Raw genomic sequence first — 19,627 nt, forward strand, 5'->3', positions numbered from 1 at the left:
GAGGGGTGCATTCCTGACTCACTCTTTACAAAAGATACATTGCCCTCTTAACCCAAACTGCTAAGTTTAGCCCATTGACACCAGGTACTGATAATGTCAGCTTGTCCTCTGAGTGACAGAATTTTAATCTATCTGAGTTTCAGATGCTGCTTTTCAGATGATGTCTGTACCCATTTTACAGCAACTCATGGCCATAGCATCTCTGTACCTTATTTTTGAACAATGCATCTGTTTACTATAAAGCTGTAAAATGCAATGGCTAAAAAAAAAATCTGTAAAATTAAAAATCTGTGACTCTTAGTGAGGTTAGCTAGCGGTTCTTTTAAATACAATATTCGCAAACAATGGTTTGAGCAGCAACGGCTAGGCCACAGATAGTAAGGACCCTTTCTTCGTAATCTTTATTTCTTGCCTTCTCTGCAGATCCAGACTTGGTTTGTAGGCCAGGCCTCTTTCATGTGATGTTTGAGTGTCCCAGGCTGGGTGGCTTATCTTTCAGGGGACTCTCTTCATCGCAGCTTTAGGCAGGCTCTTCATCTTGAATATATTGCAGGAGCTCAACACTGGGGAAGTCTGTGGCCCTCAGTCGGATCCATCGTTTTATCCCCACATGGCAGATATGAGCAAAGTAATTGTGTAAAGGGAGGATCACGAAGGGCACACAAACTTGGTTTATCTCTAGCAAAATAAGATACGGTAGATTCTTGCCAGTTGTGAGGGATCTATCACAAGACCATCACAAGTTCTCCACTGGGGAAAAAAATCATTGTAGCACATAATTCCTTCCTCAAATTACTAAAGTATAACTGAAAAATGTAAATGATCTCTCTAGACCTTAACTACTTATCTCACTTGATGAGCAATTTTTGTACTGTCTGGAGCACTTATTGAAACAAATTCACACATCTTTTCTACTTATTTCCTTTTGGAGCATTTGGCAATTTTGTTCACACAAATGTGTCTGAGTCATCATTGCATTTGACATTTCAATCTTTAAGTTATCCGAAACTTCTATTTTGTGGCTAGGACTTATCACTTTCATAAACATTTCCATATTCCTCTCATTCTGTCATCAACACTAGATTCAACTAGCAGTTAATTTTGTTTGTTTCATTTCTTAACAAGGAACAAAGCTTTTATCACTTTATTTACAGTGGCCATAGTGCAAAGACTAAGCACTGACAAAGAGCATACCTGGACCTTGGCTGGTCCAGGCGATTTGCTCGTTTGCCTCTCAGGTTTATGGCGTTGGTGATTCAGAATCCTGTCTCTGCAAAATTACAAATTACTAAATGTCATTGGAACTTCAGATGTCATTTGGGAATGGTAGCAATGACAAATAGTCTGCAAACGCCAAGGATCTGCTGTATGTTTCTGATACCTGAGCTGTGAAGTGAACCTTACCCTCCCTTTTCTTACCCATCTGATCTGTGGAGCTGATACATTTGCATATATAGTTAAATACTTACTAGTTAAGTTGCCCCAGAGCTTTGGGGAAGTTGATCTCTCTTAGTGACTTCTAGGCGATAGCTTCAGTTGTTGGCTTCAATAACAAACTTAGGAAGACATGCCTTTCATAACATAAACTATTTTAAATAAACCTAAAACAGGATTTTAAAACATTTTTAATTTTTTTTTCTTCTTTTAAAGAAAATATTTAAACATTCAGTAGGTACAAAAGCATGTACGGAGAGAAGGTTCCCTTTCATGACTATCTTTCAGCAAGCTATTGTCCCTTCCTGGAGGCAGCCAGTGTTACCAGTTTCTGACAGACTGGTAGAGAGAGTCTGTGCAGCTATAAGCAATACATATATATTTAACCCGTTTTGTTTTATGTAAAAGGTAGCACATAGTTTCTATATCTTGCATAAAATCAGTAGTATTAATGGTAGCTTGGAGCTCTTTCTATGTCAGAATGTAAAGAGCTTCCTCATTTTTTTTTTTTTGTAATGGCATTATATACTGTTGTATGAATGTACCACAATTGGCTTTTATTGATAGGCATTTGGATTGTTTCCAATTTTTGCTATATTCAGTGAATAACCTTTGACATTTTCCCCTTTATACATATGTACAAGTATCTGTAAAATACATTTCTAGAAGTAGAATTGCTGAGTTGGTGGATATGTTCTTGAAAATTGATCTCCATGGAGACTGATTTGATTTATAATGCCACCATCAATGTGTGAGAGGGCCTGCTTCCCCATATTCTCACAACATGGGATTTTTGAATGGAAGATATTAACAAATCTCATCACTGCCTAATATTACAAGATTACTAGTGTATATGGTAGGCAGGAGCTTTAATTGTATGAGAGATTGAGGACGTTCCCAAGGGAGTATCCCACGGGAGAAGCAAGGTGCACAGCTTTGGTGTGTAGACAGTTAGTGGTGCAGGAAAGTGATACAGGAGGTAATTCTGAGGACAGTGTTGTGTGTCATTCAGTCTGTCCTCCAGCCCTTTTGTTAGAGGCTTAGCGCAAGAAGATTGTAATAACAATTAGTAACAGCTGAAGTGAACTGTTTCACAAAAAGGGAGATTTGGGAAGTGTTCTGCATTTGTGGAAGTGCCAGCATTAATGGCCTCTACCTTTAGGAAGTCATCTCTTGATGAGATATTCACAGTGGGAGCACACTGGACATCAGTAGCTTTGATTGTAGCCTTTGTCAACCAAGACATGTATGTTAGTGGAAATCAAAAGCTGCATTGTTGCATTTGCTGGACACCAGAACCCCAAAGCTGTCCCTTTTTGACATCAGCAGTGGCTGGAGACTATTAGAACGTAGAAGAGATTAGGAGGAAAATGGCGGATCTTGTGTGATAGCACCGAGGACCCATCATGGTGCCCTTTTAAGGAACTTCCTTGGGAAATCTCAGCACCTTTGAGAGAGCTTTGGGATAAGATTTCTGCAGAAAGAGAGATACTGATTGTAACCTGTATTGTGAGTGACTATTACCTACCTGGGTTTTCTGGTCTGTGGATTATAGGTTACACATGAGATTATGGAATAGTGCTAGGTGATCATTAAAGAAAACATGAAACAAAACAAAGCAGTTCTAAATACCAAAAAGAAAAAATGCTTAACTTATAGAAGAAACATGATTTGTTGGCATGAAAGGACTGTGTGTTTGTACGCACACACTTGTGGAGGATGGAAACAGGAGGAAAACTTAGGGTTTAATAGAAGCAGCTTCTGTTAAAATAATATTGTTTGCTGGCTCTTCCACTGATTAAAAGATGGTGGGAAAACACGTAATCTATTTTAGCTATTCCAACTAATTGTGATAGTGAAAGTAGCCAGTGACTTTAAAAGACAATACAGTAAATATTTTTATGCAACAATATTTTATGCAAAATGTCCACAAACCTTAGAATAAAACAATTTTTTATAAATTTCAGATATGTGCTGATAGGCAGAGCACACTGTGTAACATCACCAATGTTTTGTATGGCAAAATCATATTCTAAATCTTTCCTAAAACATGTAATGAACACTTAACTGCAAGTTTTGTACAGTATTAGCTTTTAGTGTTCTCCTAGTTTCTATTTGTCTTCCTAGTCACGAGATTTTATTGTTGTGAATTTTATACCTTTATGGTTTTTAAGTAAGAAAAGATTGAAAATCTGTTTGTGTTGTATAGGTATCTTAATGACATTTTGTCAATAAGCATGTTTTTGATGGTGTGTTAAAAGGGTACGTGTTGCACTGATATGCATAAATCAAGAACTCAGGCCCTAGTAAAGTGGTTTCTGGCTTTGTCATGTTCAAAGTAGTAGCATAGGGAAAAGTAGGTTTTGCCAGATTATCAGAAGGGACAAGATTCTACAAAGGTTAGATAATAATTGAGAAAAATAGCCTTGGTTGGAATCAGACTGACCAGGGTTCAAATCCTGTCTATGCCACTAACTATGGTTTTGGCTGAGTTACTGAACCTTTCTACAGCTCAGTTTCTTCAGTGGAGACTGGAAGGATACTAGAACTTGGCTTTTTGTGGAAAAGAAAGAAATGAAATAATGGATGTAAATGGCTGCTTTCAATCTTTTTCTGGAAGAAGGTGAAGTCGAATTAATAAATTAAAAAGTGTATGTATTATGTCTGGCACGGATTGCCTGATGAACAAATACAATTATAATTATAGAGGAAGATCAGTAAAACTTTTTGTTTTTTAAGGGATCACTAAAGTTTTACCCAGTTTATCCACAAGGGAAATTATTCTGTCATTCTACTGTCTATCAAGAAGTTGCGATTCCTCCATCATTTAGCAGGGAAGTCAATTTTGTTGCTGATCTTTATTTAGTGAGGTAGGAGTCATAGAGAATTTAAGTGCACGTTTTAATTCACTTAATAGTTTTACTATTTCTTAGATTAATTCTTCCTTAGGCCTTCATATCCCAATTCCTACTTTGAGGATTAAGACTTAATGATAGTGAAATCTGATGCTTCTTCAAATTCAGAGTGTATAAATTTTGAAATGATCAGAAATAGACTTAATAATATATGTCTGATATTTGACATTTTCTAATTTAAAGAGAAGAAAATGAAGAAAGAATATTGAAGCATCTAGTACTCCAACAGGAGATAGCTAGAAACAGGTTTTTTTCCCTTCTATTGATAGTTTTAAGATGAGTGTATATTATATAGCTAAGGAGACGGCACTTAAAAATATTTTCATTATAGAATTTTTCAAGCATCTACTCTACAAAACTCAGATTAAGTGTAATAAATGCCCATGGACCCTTCACACATCGACAATTACCAGTGGGTTGCCAATCTTATTTCACCACTTCACACCCTTAATTAACTTACAGCAAAGTCCTCACATTGCATCATTTCATCTGCCAATTTCAGTTTGTATCTCTGAAATACAAGAAAGAACTCCGCCTTTAAAAATATATACTATCATCATCCCTCTAGCCGCAGGACTTCTCTAATATCATCAACTATCCAGTTGTCATACACACTTTCCCTTTTGTCTAATAATGATTCTTTTTAATAGTTTAAATCAGGGTTCAGACAAGATCTGTGAATTGGGATATTGTGATTTGTAATACATCGGTTAAATCTCTTTTAATCTAAATTTCGAAGTTCTTCCAAATTTTTTTTTTATTCCTTGTGTGTGTGTGTGTGTGTGTGTGTGTGTGTGTGTGTGTCTGTCTGTCTGTGTGTGTGTGTTTATGTAAAACTATCAAATTTTTATCCTGTACAGCAGTGGTTTTCAGACTTTTTGGTCTCAAGTCTGCTTTACGCTCTTAAAAATAATTGAAAACCTCAAAGAGCTATTTATTATTTGTATAGGTTGTATATTATCAGTATTTACTGTATTAGAAATTAGATAATTTAAACTGTTTATTTAAAAATAACAGTAGTAAACCAATTATACAAGTATATGTAAGCATAATTTTTATGAAATATACTGTTTCCCTGAAAATAAGACCTAGCCGAACAATCAGCTCTAATGCGTCTTTTGGAGCAAAAATTAGTATGAGACCCCGTCTTACTTTATTACAGTATAAGACCGGGTCTTATATAATATATCATGTAATATAATATAATATAATACAATATAATATACAACATAATATAATACCCGGTCTTATGTTAATTTTTCTCCAAAAGATGCATTAGAGCTGATTGTCTGACTAGGTCTTATTTTCAGGGAAACACGGTAGTCTTGAAAATTAAAAAAAATATGAGAGAATTGTTTTATATTTTTGCAAATCTCTTTAATTTTGGGTTTAATAGAAGATAGCTGGATTCTCATATCTGCTTCTGCATTCAGTCTGTTGCAATATGTTGTTTTGGATGAAATATTTGAAGAAAACCTGCTTCACACAAATACGGGGTTAGAAAAAAAGAGGAGTATTTTAAGTCTTTTCAATTAATGGTGGACATTCTTCTTTGATACTATACCAAAACTTGACAAGTAGTCATTTCTTAAAGGTTAGTTGCAATATGCAATTTGAAACCCTATCACTCAGCTTTTCACACTCTGTTCAATTTTAAAATCTATTTGTCTGTCTTGCACTTTGAATGGATCCTTTACCCGTGCATAATTTTGTAACACCAAGCATTTGGAAAATACTGCTTTACCGAGTTGTGCAGATCTTCCAAATGTTGACATATTTCATTATGAAATATTTAAAAAATCATATTCATGAATATTACCACCCATCTCCTTAGAAAAACCTTTATCTGTTGGGAAGCTGTCAAGTTCATGGTTGTAGATACAAGTTTTCCAAAATTATGATTTTTCTCATGAATCTGCAAATTGTATCATTAGGAACAAATGCTGTCAATGTTTTCATTGATGTGACAGGCTCACTTCGTTTATTTTTGACAAAATATTTGCCAAATATGCAAACCTGAATGAATATAGTTTTGTCAAATAAAAATGGTTTTCTGTGACAAAAACAGCTTATTCAGCTTGTATCTCAAATAGTTCACAAGTACTTTTCCTCCAGGCGACCATGGTACGTACTTCCTATTTCAGCACAGACTGTTAAAAAGGTATATATATTCAGATATCAAGACAATATAACTTATTACTTCATTTTGTCAAGGATGGGCTTAGAGAAGCTGAGATTGTTTACTGTGAGTGCATGGTGGTGAAGAAAACCATGGCTCCTGCTGCAGTTACATGCCGCTGCTCCAGAGGTTTTACCCACTATTGCTTTTGCACCATGAGTCCAAATGGCAACGTAATGAAGATGGCAAATAATGTATTAGTATTTTTATGAAAGTAGTTTTGACTTCTTGGACCTTTTGAAAGGGTTTCAGGGCCCCCCAGGGTCCATGGACCACACTTGGAGAAATGTTGCTAGAGTTTCTGACAGTCCAAGTTTGCTTATGTCTTATGGTGTGCTTTAACATGTCCCTTTGTTTCTGGTATTTTCTGTAAAGAGACTTGATCCAATTAGATTTGATTTAGTTTTTTTCCTGGCAAGACTACTTCATAGATGGTATTATTGTGTTTGTATTCTTAGCAGCTATTGATGGTTGTTGCCTAGAGCCATTAATTTATTAAGGGTTGCAAATGGTCATGCTTTAGTTCTATCATTCCTTTATTAGCAGGAATTCTTTCCAAAGGCAAACTTCTCACCAACAATTTGGTTTCCCTGAGATTATGAACTTATGGATTTAAACTTACTTGACATGTTTCAGTTCACTGCAACTAGAATCCTTACGTTTGGCCTGCCAGAGCCTCTTCAGTTGGCTCCTGAGTTCTTTTGATATGACCTCTGTTGTCCTTAAGAGCTTCGTTGCTGTTTTGTTTGAGATGTTCCAGGTGTGCACATTTCCTGTCCCTCAGCAGAAATCACCTCCTTCTCTGGGAAGACCTTACCCAGATGGTATTTAGAGACCACAGTCTGAGCATTAGGCTGATCATTACTTTTGATTGGTGGTTGTTGCTAGACTTTTCCAGTGGACAAATTTAGAAAATCTGTGTGTTTTTTAAAGATAAAATGTATCAAGAATTCATATCGATATTTCCATTCAAATTTAGGACTCATTGATCTTTCATGGCTTGTCAGTGACGCCAACATAATAACTTATTTGTTTTATCCTATACTACACAGATGAAAGTCCAAGAATAACAGTTATCAACACTACTGCTGACAGCACGATTATGAAAAAGTTTGTTTTGCAACTTTTTAAAACACGAAAATTAAGCATTGTCACAATTTAGCTAGCTGAATTGGTTATTTTAACATGGACTTATTATTGGTGTTTGCGGTACATTTTGAGACTATTTTCCTATTTCCCAGGACATCAAATTGGCAGATATTTCAACTGAATTAAATAAATCAATTTATTGAAAGAATCAATCACACTGTGCATTTGTTGTATTGATACCATGAACTTAATTGACAAATTTAGTGTAGATGACAGTCAGTAATGGACCAGAATTTTCTTGCTCTATTTTATTATCTAAATGGTTCCTTTTGTTGTTTATTAACATTTTATATTCTATTTTTTATCCATACCTGCTCTTTTTTCAATGTCTTAAACAGTAATAACTATTTGGAGGTCAAAGAATTATGTTCATAAAGGTGTTGTGATTTTTGTTTTGTTTTAAGTGAGTATGCTATGAAAATGAATTCCTTTTCTTTCTAAGAATAGAAATGTATACTGTGACACTTTTTAACTTAGAAACTTTATGAAATTTTTCTTCTATAATATATTATGGACTGCGTTAGAAATAAATGTTAATGATATTTCTGAAGCAGTTATTTCTAGATCTGTGGCTATAGGATATTGTAATCAAGAAAATTAAGTAATTAAAGGAAACTGAAGTAATGACCACTCAAATAAAAACTAATTTGTATGTGAAATATTTAGTCATATGCCTTTTTCCCCCTCCAGATTAAAAAAAATAAATCATGACTGAATCCGCCTCTAGCACAAGTGGTCAAGAGTTTGATGTATTCAGTGTTATGGACTGGAAAGATGGAGTAGGTACGTTGCCAGGAAGTGATTTAAAGGTAAGCTGCCTTCATTACATAAAATTATATGTGTGTGTGCATATGTGTGTGTTTGCTAAAACAAATCTGAATACATGCGTAAAATAAGAATTAAAAGCATTAAGCATAATGCTCTAGGTTTTCTATGATGCTTAGCCCTGTATAATAAACTCGCAAGACAGTTTGAAATGCTGATGGAGTGGCAGAGCCTTTGTCACTTGGAGTAGGCGAGTAAGGAACATTTCGGCAGCATGTGCTCATTTTGCAGGAAGTGAGGTATAGCGTAAAGGAAGAGCATCTCAGTTTTGACTCTGTCATGAAGGCCAATAAATGTGGCAACGATAGGCTTAGAAAACCTCGCTTCAAATATTTGGTAAGAATGGACTTGTCACTTTAATAACCACACTCCCTATGCCTTAGTTTTCTCATTTACAAACTGGATAATGTTAAAACATTGATTAAACAGGATTATTCACCTCCTCAAATTATTTATACTATAAATACAGATTTTTATATAATCACTTGTTCAAAAGCTGGTTTTTCCTGTAAACCAGGCTACTTTTGTATAAATGAGGTCTTCAGAGAGTGATCCCTCCATCTGCTCCTTTTTGAGGTTCTCACCTTGCCTCTTTTGCCTAGGCCGCCTAAACCCACTCAGGGGTCACATCTGCTGCCCCATGAAGCATGGTTATGCAAGCACCCGTCTGGGAAGCCAACCACCCACAGCTTTCATTTCAAATTTGCTTTTGTTCCGATCCTATCTGTGGGACCTTGAAACTGTCTGTGGCCCTTTAGACTTTGTGCTTGTACTTGGTCGCTCAGGTGTTTGAACTTCCAATCTCCCAACAGGCTGTCAGTTGGCTTTCCTTTCTAGTGCTCGGTGTTCTAGTCTGTCTTGAGTAGAAATTCCTGGAACTTAAATTCTTGGAAACTAAACCCTTTTAGTGGCTTCCTGACAAGTATCTCAGCCAAGCCTGCCTTAGTTCATCCTCAGTGGTGAGATTTGGATGATCTATTATTGGAAAAATACTTAGATTTTAGTTGGGTAAGGTTTGATTAAGTGCAATGTGCCAGCATACCTATCAGAGTTTAGCTTAACAAAAGTATTGCAGTGACGTTGAGTGAAATCGGGAGAGGAAATTTGATCTTAGTTTTAGTCTGTGTGACCTTGAACAAGTCTGTTGGTCTCTAGACCAATTTTCTCTTTAGTAGAATAATAAATTAAATGAATACTAAGGATTTTATCTGTTCTAACATTCTCCAAGTGTTAATCTGGATTAGAAATGTTGGAAATAGAGTACTGGAATTTTTGAAAAAGAAGAAATTGTTTTTCAGACTCTGATATCAGCCATGTATTAGTTACATGAGCTTTGTCACGTTATTTAAATTTCCTAAGTTTCAGAATCTGTGTCTGTACATGGACATATAGGATCTATATCATAGAGTGGTTATGAGGATTTTAAAGCAATAATATGTATAAAACATTTAATAAATTGTATCTATTCTGGTTTTGTGATATATTATGTAAACTGCCCTCTTGGTTTTTTTTTTTTTGGCTGCATTTCCTTATTTTTTTCTGTACATTTTTATCCCTTCTCAGTGGCTTTTTTTTTGGGGAAATAGGGGTTGTCATTTGTAACTTTCGTATAGTTAGATTTTGACAATAGAGTGAAGTTTCCATCCCTAAGAAATTTAGATTGCCCAGAGGTATTCTAAACAATGGATTTTAGGAAGTTACCTATATTTTTATTAAGGTAATCAGGTAATTGAGCTACTTAGTGGGTATTATAATCTGGGTTATTTGATTTGACTTTTAGGCTCATCTAATTAACTGGGCAATTGCCATATATCCAGCACACTTCATGCACTGTAGATAGTTTGATACCCCACTTAAAAAATAATTTAAAAAACTATTTTCCGCTTTGTAACCCTTTCTATCCAAAGAGATTCAGAGGCTAGCTGGTTTGATTATATTGCTTAGAATTTCTAATTCATTTGCTCTTTCTATTAAAATTCGGGTTGCTTAGGAGATCTGATTGAGAAATTAATTTGACACAAAATTAAGGTATTAGAAAGAACTTTGAATAAATCATGAAATTTACTCTCACATCATGCTTTGTCTGTTTTACACTATCAAAGCTTTTGATGTTGAATTTCCTAATAGACAACGAGCTGAAGGTAATTCAGCTAATACAGTTAGCTTATATAGAGAAGTCAGTTTCTTATCATGGGAACAGATTTTTCTGTGCTACAGTAAGTATATTGCCATTTTGAAAAGACTTTTCTCTGTAAAAGCCTCCTGATTGCTGGCGAATCAAGTTACGTCACTCTTCCACTTAAAATGTTAGTAGTTATCTGTATCTTGCCTGGTAAAATTCAAGTCCCTCAAGTTTGTCACAAAAGGTTTTTGGTGGCCTGGCCCCTACTTTCTCTTCTGGCTGCATCTCATTTCAGTCCTCAGCGCTACTCTGTTTTCTTTCCATCCCAAACCACTAGTTGAAGACTTCACACCTCGCTCCTTTTTCACTATTCCCTGTTGCTGGAATGCCTTTTCCCCTCCCCACACTGGGCTAATCAGCCCTTATATAAAACACTGCAAAAGTTTCTTGTTTGGGTGCAGTAGTGGGAAGAATAGAGAACTTACTCGGATGAACATTTTACCTGCATCTTTTTATTTAATCCTTTTATTTAATCTTTGGAGGTACATAGTTTCAACCACTGTTGTCAGCAGAGACTCAGAGAGGTTAAGTCATTTGCTCAAGGTCAAACAGTTGGCTATTGGCAGAACTGGGTCTTAAAACCAGGTTTTCTCTGATATTAAAATTGATTCTCTTACCACTGCTATACTACAGTCTAAAGAGAGAAAATGTGTTCCTATCAAAAGAGATGCAAGAACAATGTTACAGCGTTTTAGAAGAGGTATTGTTTTAGTTGGGGAGATCAGGAAAGCTTTTAGGTACCCAAAAATAGGTAAGCGATTACATGAAGACTTGGGGGGCAGGGATGAGAAGAGAGGAAGGAAAAGGTGTCCAGAAGAAGGACTAGCATAAGAAAGTACAGTGTTAAGGGAGAGCAACAAGTGTCCACTAACCCTCTTGAAAAAATGTTGTAGTCATTTACAAGCCATTTTTGCTTAAATAAGTGTTAGAAACTTTACCATTGCCTAATTTGTTCTTTTAAAATGTAAATTAGTATTTGTAGATTAATATCTCAGGGCCAGAAAAGGCAGACAGTAAGTGATAGTGGAAAGATGTATGGTATGTCTCCCTGTCCCTAAAGCAGTTTCTCTACCTGAACTTCTGATGATGTCTGAAATTTATCCACAGAGACTTACTTATTTCTCTGGATCATAAGGATTTCATCTTTGAGAGTCCCTGAGTAAAATGTACATTCACTCCTAAGAGCAATGGCATCTTATCTAGTAAGAATAGTTGCCTCTTAACCAGAGAGAAAGACCCTTTAGCAGCAATGCAGAAACCCAGCGGTTAATTACCTGCACTCTTAGGGCAGTTTTCCTGGTGTTGATTAATGTTCAAAACAAGTTAGTTACCAAATATCTTTGCCCTTAAAACAGGTAGGTAAGTAGAACTCAGATTTCGTCTTTGAAAGTAATAAAACAAAAATAGTAACCTCAGCAGTGTCTTTTAATCTATTATTAAAAACAGGCAAAAATAGGCAAAAGATTCTTTGCCTTTACAAGCAAAAATAAGAAGAGGATTGAATCAATTAAAGGTAATTCAAACTAAGCCAAACAAACAAAACCTTTGCTACCCTTTATATATTTTAGTGGAAATTGTGTTCTGATTGACCTGGATGTATCCACTTACAGAAAATGTTACAATATCAGCTGATGTTTGAGTTGGTTAATAAATCCATTTGTAAAGTTTATAATTTTGATATTCTTGGTTGTAGAATGGAGTCATTTGATACATTTTCATACTGTGTTTTAGATGTCTAAGTTAAAAGAACTAATAATCTCAAAAAAAGAAATTAAAATGATTATGTCAAGTTTTCATGGTTCTAAAACCATTAACAACATTATCAATTTCAGAACCCGAGTGTTTTATTGGGGGAAAAAAAGTTAGGAAATGTCAGTCTTTTTGGAATTCCAGTAATGTTAGCAGTACCTAACAACCTGTATTGTCCAACATTTTCTATACCAATAATAAAATATTGTGAAAGACACAGTAAATCCAAATTGAGAAGCCAGAAAAAAAATCGAAGCCTGTATCTTTTAGCATGTGATGTGATACTTTGAAAACACTTTGAGGTTAACTTTTGAGATAAAGTAACATTGGTTCGAGTAGATGTTCTTTACATTTCAGGGTTATAGGATGCCTTTGAGAATATGATGAACCTTACGAGCCCTACCGCGTTTCCCTGAAAATAAGACCTAGCCTGACCATGAGCTCTAATACATCTTTTGGAGCAAAAATTAATATAAGACCCAGTCTTATATTATATGAGACCTAGTGTTATTTTACTATAATATTAAGACCGAGTCTTACATAATATAAGACTGGGTCTTATATTAATTTTTGCTGCACAAGATGCATTAGAGCTGATGGTTCGGTTAGATCTTATTTTCAGGGAAACACAGTATCTCCATTAAAATAAACACACACACACACACACACACACACACACACACGTATATGTCCATACCATAATTCGGCATATATGTCATGGGATTCATAGACCCCTAAAGTCCATCCCTGGCTTACAGGAGTTAACTGTGTCCCTAAGTGCCATTGGTCTTTACTTTGTACTTGAACTATAGGTCAGTTACTGGCAATAAATACTAGGAGAGAGAGAAAGGGTTAAATTTTGTATTGTGGGAATATTGCCTTTTAGCTCTGAAAGTATTTGAGCCTCAAGTTTCCAGGTGTCTTAGGTCTGAATTTCTATTTGAAGATTCCTCTTAGTGATGGTATCTTTCTTAGTGTTTGAGCTGCCCGGTGGTTTGTAGTTTAGCAGCAATTTGGAAACTTATGCTCCAGGAGAATTCCTGTGTAATGTAATGTGTTTGGTGCTTTCTCACATTTTGTAATTGTCAAAAAACTATAAATTAACATCAACATGAAATAAAAATTACTTACCTGCATTGAATTTTAAAGTTCATGCCTATTGTTTTCTTAAATTTTCATTCAGAATTTACTTTCTGTCATGTTCTTTAATATCATTAATTAATAATCATTATAGCTTGTTTTTTCTACTCTTGCCCAGTAGATGGTACTGTCAGCTTTATTTTGAAATATTCTGTTTTCAGTGTTTATCATTTTAAAATTAATTTCTTTTCCAAAAAGTAAAGTTATTTTTACATCTTTTCTTTCCAATTAACTTTTTGTCATCGCCTGGACTGCAGTTTTAGGTTAATCCTAGGTAGATATAGGGAACTTGTACTTGGAATATGTATTAGGGAGGAAACCTTTTTGCTTTTCTTAACTATTTCAACTCGTTCCATGTAGAAAGCATTTAATGCTTGTGGACTATGTGCAAAAAATTATTTAAGGTGCTATTTTTTCCTGATGGAAAGAATAATTATTAGTATTTTTTGCTTAAGATTTTTCTGACTTGTGGTCCGAATCAAGTTTGGTAAAACAAATATTTCTGTTGGCATGTTAACTGAATCAATTTTTTTTCAGTTTTGGAAATGGAAGGCCTCATTTTAATGCTGGATTTTTCCATGCTCATATATATGTCTGAAAGATCTAAAAACTTTAAACAGAGCTTTATTATCCTTTTGAATTTTGAGCTTTATAACTCATCACCTGTTAAAATTCGTAGACTCATAATGTCATTGTGTTTTATGGAAAAACAGAAAGAATACAGAAAACGTTGAACTTCATGAACATGAGAATAAGCCCAGCTGTTTCGAAGAGGATGAGGCTCACACATAGATTGTGGTTAAGCCTTCAACACATACACACACACTGTATGACCAGGCTTTACAGAAACGTATTTTGTTTGCAGCTTGCCATTAAATGAGAGGACATTTTCAATATTTGGAGTAAAAAATGTCCATGAAATCAAAATGCCCTTACTTTTTAGTGATAAAATTGGCCTGGAGCTAGTAGACTTGTTCATATTTCATTGATATTGCCAGTTGTTTTGGATAACTAAAGGTGAATGTGATGGGGAATTCTAAAGAGCATGAAAGAAAGAGGAAGTGTAGGGCTGGGAGTCACGTGATCTGTGCTTCCACCGTCCTTGCTCATAGTTTGGAATATAACAATATGGATACATGTTATAATTTTTGGAATAAAGATAATTCCTTCTCTCTGAACTAGGTTAACTTGGGTGAGACAGGTTGATTCCTGAGGAATCAGTAATTCTCCTTTTACTAATTTTGATGATCAAATAAGCTGTAATATAAAAAAAAAGTCTTAGCAAAAAACATGGTGTTCGAAATTACAGGACATATAAGTGAGCTGTCAACTCTACAGGACAGTGCAGGGTTGGTTGTTTATATCCTTAAAAAGTGCCTTGATGCGGCAGCCGGATGGCTCAGTTGGTTAGAGCACCACCAGCTCTCAACAACAAGGTTGCTGGTTCAATTCCCACATTGGATGGTGGGCTGTGCCCCCTACAACTAAAGACTGAAAACGGCGACTGGACTTGGAGCTGAACTGCGCCCTCCACAACTAGATTGAAGGACAGTGACTTGGAGCTCATGGGCCCTGGAGAAACACACTGTTTCCCAATAGTTCCCCAATAAATTTTTTTTTTAAAGTGCCTTGCTGCTTTGTTCTAGTGCCCTTCCCCGAATTCCAAAATTACTGAAATGCAAAGGGCTTAATATCGGTAGAAGGCTTGCGTAGATATAATTGTTTAAATTAACTTTTAAAACATAATTAATGTTCTTAAAGACTATGTGTCAGCCATTGAATGATTACTGCTTTGAACACTTTTATAAATTTTGCCTCTTTCTGCCATGTTGTCTCTAGTTTCGAGTAAATGAATTTGGAGCCCTGGAAGTTATAACAGATGAGAGTGAGATGGAAAATGTTAAAAAAGCAACAGCTACCACAACTTGGATGGTACCAACTGCTCAAGAAGGTAAGAACGGGTCATCTGCATTGCCATTTCTTTCTTTTGAAAGTTTTAAAATAAGAATATTTAAGGTTTTATAATAGGCTGGAACTTTGAAAATCCTGGGTGATCTTCATGTCACATATTCTTAGGTAAATTTCTGTAACGAAACTGATATGTTCCGAGCTTTTATATTTTTAAATAATCATGAACTGTCTTCTTTCCTAATGCCAGATCTGTAATAGCACCAGGTTAATTGGAAATTATCAAGTAAATCCATGTAATAGCCTACCCAGGTGATTTAGCCAAAAGCCTGCCACTTTTTTCTCATCTACTCCGATGGTTGTAACTAACACCTATATGCTGATGACTCCTAAATCTATATCTCCAGCCCCGACCTCTCCCCCGAGCTCCAGGCCCGTATTTCCACCTGCCTACTGGACATCTCCACCTGGATGTCCCACAGGTACCTCAAACTCCACATGTCTAAAATGCGATTCATTTTCTATTTCTTTCTCCCCTCCCCCTAAACCTGCTCTTTCTTCTGTAACCCATATTTCACTTGACGGTAGCACCATCTACCCAGTGGACAAGCAAGAAATCTAGGAGTCATCCTGAGTTTGTTCTCCCCAGCCCCAGCCTGTTACTTAATTCTCTTGGTTTTTATTTCCTAAATGTGTCTCAGATCTGGCCTTTTCTACCTATTATCACTGCCACTGCCTTAATTCAGGCCCTATCAACTCTCACCTGAACTGTTGCAGACATCTCCTAAAAGAATCATTCTGCTTCTGATTTCACCCAATTTATCCTGTACACTGAATTTAGAGGAACTTTTGTAGATTGCTTATCTGACACTTCACCAATTTCTTTTTATCTCTTTAGCAAAACATACAAAGATCTGGGTGACCCACACCCATCTGCTTGCTTTATCTCTTTGCTCCCTGTTCTGTTCTTTGTACGTTGTGTTCTGGCAATGCCAGCAGTACTGAATTACATGTAATTCTCCCGACACATCATGTGGCTTCATGCTTCCTTGCCTTTGTTCGAGCTGTTTCTTCTGGCTGGGATGCTGTTTCTCTCTTTGTCCAGCTGGTAAATTCCTTTTTGGCTTTCAAAACCCTGTTGAGGCTTTATATCAGAAAATCCTTCTCTGACCTCACCCCATGCCGAATGAATCACTTACTCCTCTGTACTACTTCTGGAACTTGTTCGTGCTTTAATTACTGCATGTGTCACATTTTATTATAAGTATTGGTTTTCTTGCCTGTCTTCTCTTCTAGACTGAGAGCTCTCTTGGGCAAGGTCTATACTGTCATTTTCAGTGTCTAGCTTAAAGTGGTGCCTAATAAGTGTTTGCTGAATGAATGATTAGCCTAACAATTCAGGCAAAAGGAAATGTGAGTTCCTAAACAATTTGGATAATTATGATCCAGGAGATCTGCTTCATTAAAAGGAAAACAGAGAGACGTTGATTTAGCCTTAAAAACAAAATTACTAATCAAAAAGTAACCATGAAATAACACAGATAACCCTTTTTACGTTTTGTCAAGGGTACATCAGTAAAATACAGTTGTGTAGATTGATGGTTTCATCATCTGAATTTACTGTCTATAAAGAATTTTCTTTTACTCTGAACTCTGTAGAGACAGCCTTGGACAAGCTTTTATTTGTCTTTTCTGTAGAACTGATCTGTTATATAAATTATTTGAGTGATTTCTGCCAAGCCCATTCTCTTCTCTCTCCCAAATGCTATGGTTTGATCATTCATTCATTCACCAAACATTCTTCTTTTATTGTGTTGCTAACAAAATTATTAGAAGAAAAAGTTGAAATGTGTTTTGGAATGTTTTCTGTCATGGTTTTAAATTTTGTCTCTGCTTTTCATCTTCTAGTCTTTTCAGAGAAGACTGGGATGCCTTTCAGGTTGAAGGATCCAGTGAAGGTCGAAGGGATTCAGTTCTGTGAGAACTGTTGTCAGTATGGCAACGTAGACGAGTGTCTCTCTGCAGGGAACTATTGCAGCCAGAATTGTACTCGGCATATCAAAGACAAGTAGGTTTTTGCTCCCTTCCATCTATAAAGTGGGTTTTAGAGTCCAAGGTCATGGTGCTTGGGAATACAGAGACACTCTGACCTCTGTCACCCTTTTATGCCCTTTCTTTTCTCAGAGACTTTTCTTTTAGAGACACATGGACCTTTATCCCATTCCTGGTCCTAGTAACTTCAATCCTGTCTGATCTGAGCTTTACTGCTTATGTCCTACCTGCAGGACAACTTCTGCCTCTTCCTTAGTCCTTGTTTTTATTAATTCGATTGTTCCCCAGCTAAGAGTAAAGTTCTCTGGCTACATACACATTTTGATGATACTGATGGTTATGGAAACACAGCTTTGTCTCTATTTGGGGGGTTCTAAGGTAACTCAGCTATAATGCTACAAATGGAATAAAGCTGATTGGAAGTCAACTGAATGAAGATGGCCATAGTGAGTAGTGCAATGAGTTACGTTACTGCTGATCTCAAGGCTGTCAGCTGGGACAGACAGTGGTGTGACTTTTGGGGGACTCTCTGACAGAGTTCAGCTTATAACCAATAAAGTGTATTTCTTGTATATAATTTTACACTACAAATAAATGAGTTGACATTTATATTTTAGTGGCGTTTCCCATGTAGTTTAATCAGCACAGGCTTGTGAATTGTCTGTTTTTGTTGGCCAGCTGATATTTTACAAAGTTACTCTTGGCCTTTTTCCGTTGGACTTGTCATTCTTAATGATTGCTAGTTCCTTGCGCCCTGAAGACTTAAATATCTTTAAATGACTTATTCTTTTATTAGTATGGATGGCAGATGTGAAAGACAAATAATTTTTACCTTGTTAGACCGTTTCACATGTAGTGCAGAGCCCCTTTTGAAATTAACATGTAAGCTAATTTCTACTTTCTACTCTGACAGTGTCATACATGTTTGAAGTATTCCTTATCTGTGATAGTCTAATGCCAAACATTTCTCTTGGTGGTTAAATATTTTCTACTTTGGAGGGTGCTATTTTTTTTTAAATTTTGCATTGATATTCAACATGTAGATGTTTGATAGGTATTGTTTCCTGTCACTATTTTGGGTTTATAAACACAGCAGAGATCAGAAGGAAGAAAGGGACATAGGAGAAGACAATGAGGAAGAAGATCCTAAGTGTAGTCGGAAGAAAAAACCAAAACTATCTCTGAAAGCCGACTCCAAGGAGGATGGAGAAGAGAGAGAGGATGAAATGGTTAGTATCTCTCACAGGGGTGCTTTCTAAGTGGGTAGCACCACAGTCAAAGGCACTGGCTCTGCAGCCAGTTATTGAATTCAGATACTGCTTCTGCGACTCTCTGTGTCACCATCAGCAAGCACCTACCTATCCTCTGTGTTGCTGACCTCATCTCAACGTGGCAATAATAAATCATAGTACTTCTTCCTCAGGGTGAGGAAGTAGGATGTCTTGGAATTTATTGCTGGAGTGAAAGAGGCAACAGCAAAATCTTTAGTGTTGCAAATGAATCTTCAGTCCCTCTCCATAGCAAGTTGCCAATCATGTTTTGGTAAATTGCAGATAGATCTCATAAAACTATGTGAGTAGGTAGAAAAATGGCAGATAAAGGTCAAGTATATTTAAGGAGAACTAATTTAGAATGTGTGAATTAAAACAAAAATTTTATCCCTAAAGTATGTATTAATAGTATTAGATGAAAAAAGAACTTTGAGATCTTGAAACATTTCCCTTAAGATCAGTATTGAGCAACTTTTATTTGCTAGTCCCTGTTTTAGGAGCTGGAAATGCAGGTATGCATATGACAGCAGGAGGATCAGATCTTTTTTGTCAGGGACATTACCTTCTTACTAAGAGGACATAGAATAAAATAAACAGGAGAAATGTCAGCCTGTGGTAAGTGCTTTGCTGAGAATTACAATTGGGCATTAGGACTGGCTGACTCTTTAAGTCGGGTTTCAGGGAGGCCTCCCAGAGAAGGTGGCACGAACAATGTGATCCGAATAATAAGAAGGAACAGCTTCCTAATGTTAGGAATGAAGGGCCCGCTGGGCTATGGATCAGCTAAGGAAAAGTCCCTAAAGTAATGTGTAGCATGTTTTGT

General features: G+C 36.1%; 1 protein-coding gene across 10 annotated transcripts in view; it reads left to right on the plus strand.

The window, feature by feature from the left end:
- L3MBTL3 (L3MBTL histone methyl-lysine binding protein 3) overlaps positions 1 to 19,627 on the plus strand; it is a 105,152-nt gene that overhangs the window by 13,377 nt on the left and 72,148 nt on the right. For 7 of the 10 annotated variants that reach the window (XM_019729420.2, XM_019729426.2, XM_019729421.2 and 4 more), the window contains 5 exons: positions 8,368 to 8,486; positions 15,413 to 15,524; positions 15,889 to 15,963; positions 17,390 to 17,549; positions 18,627 to 18,762. In XM_019729420.2, the coding sequence (XP_019584979.2) occupies positions 8,385 to 8,486; positions 15,413 to 15,524; positions 15,889 to 15,963; positions 17,390 to 17,549; positions 18,627 to 18,762 (585 nt within the window). In that variant the 5' untranslated portion in view covers positions 8,368 to 8,384. The remainder of the gene's footprint in view (positions 1 to 8,367; positions 8,487 to 15,412; positions 15,525 to 15,888; positions 15,964 to 17,389; positions 17,550 to 18,626; positions 18,763 to 19,627) is intronic. The other 3 variants (XM_074333567.1, XM_074333568.1, XM_074333569.1) reach the window with 3 other exon arrangements.

This window comes from Rhinolophus sinicus, linkage group LG05 (assembly GCF_036562045.2).
Source record: "Rhinolophus sinicus isolate RSC01 linkage group LG05, ASM3656204v1, whole genome shotgun sequence".
Classification (NCBI taxonomy): Eukaryota; Metazoa; Chordata; class Mammalia; order Chiroptera; family Rhinolophidae; genus Rhinolophus; species Rhinolophus sinicus.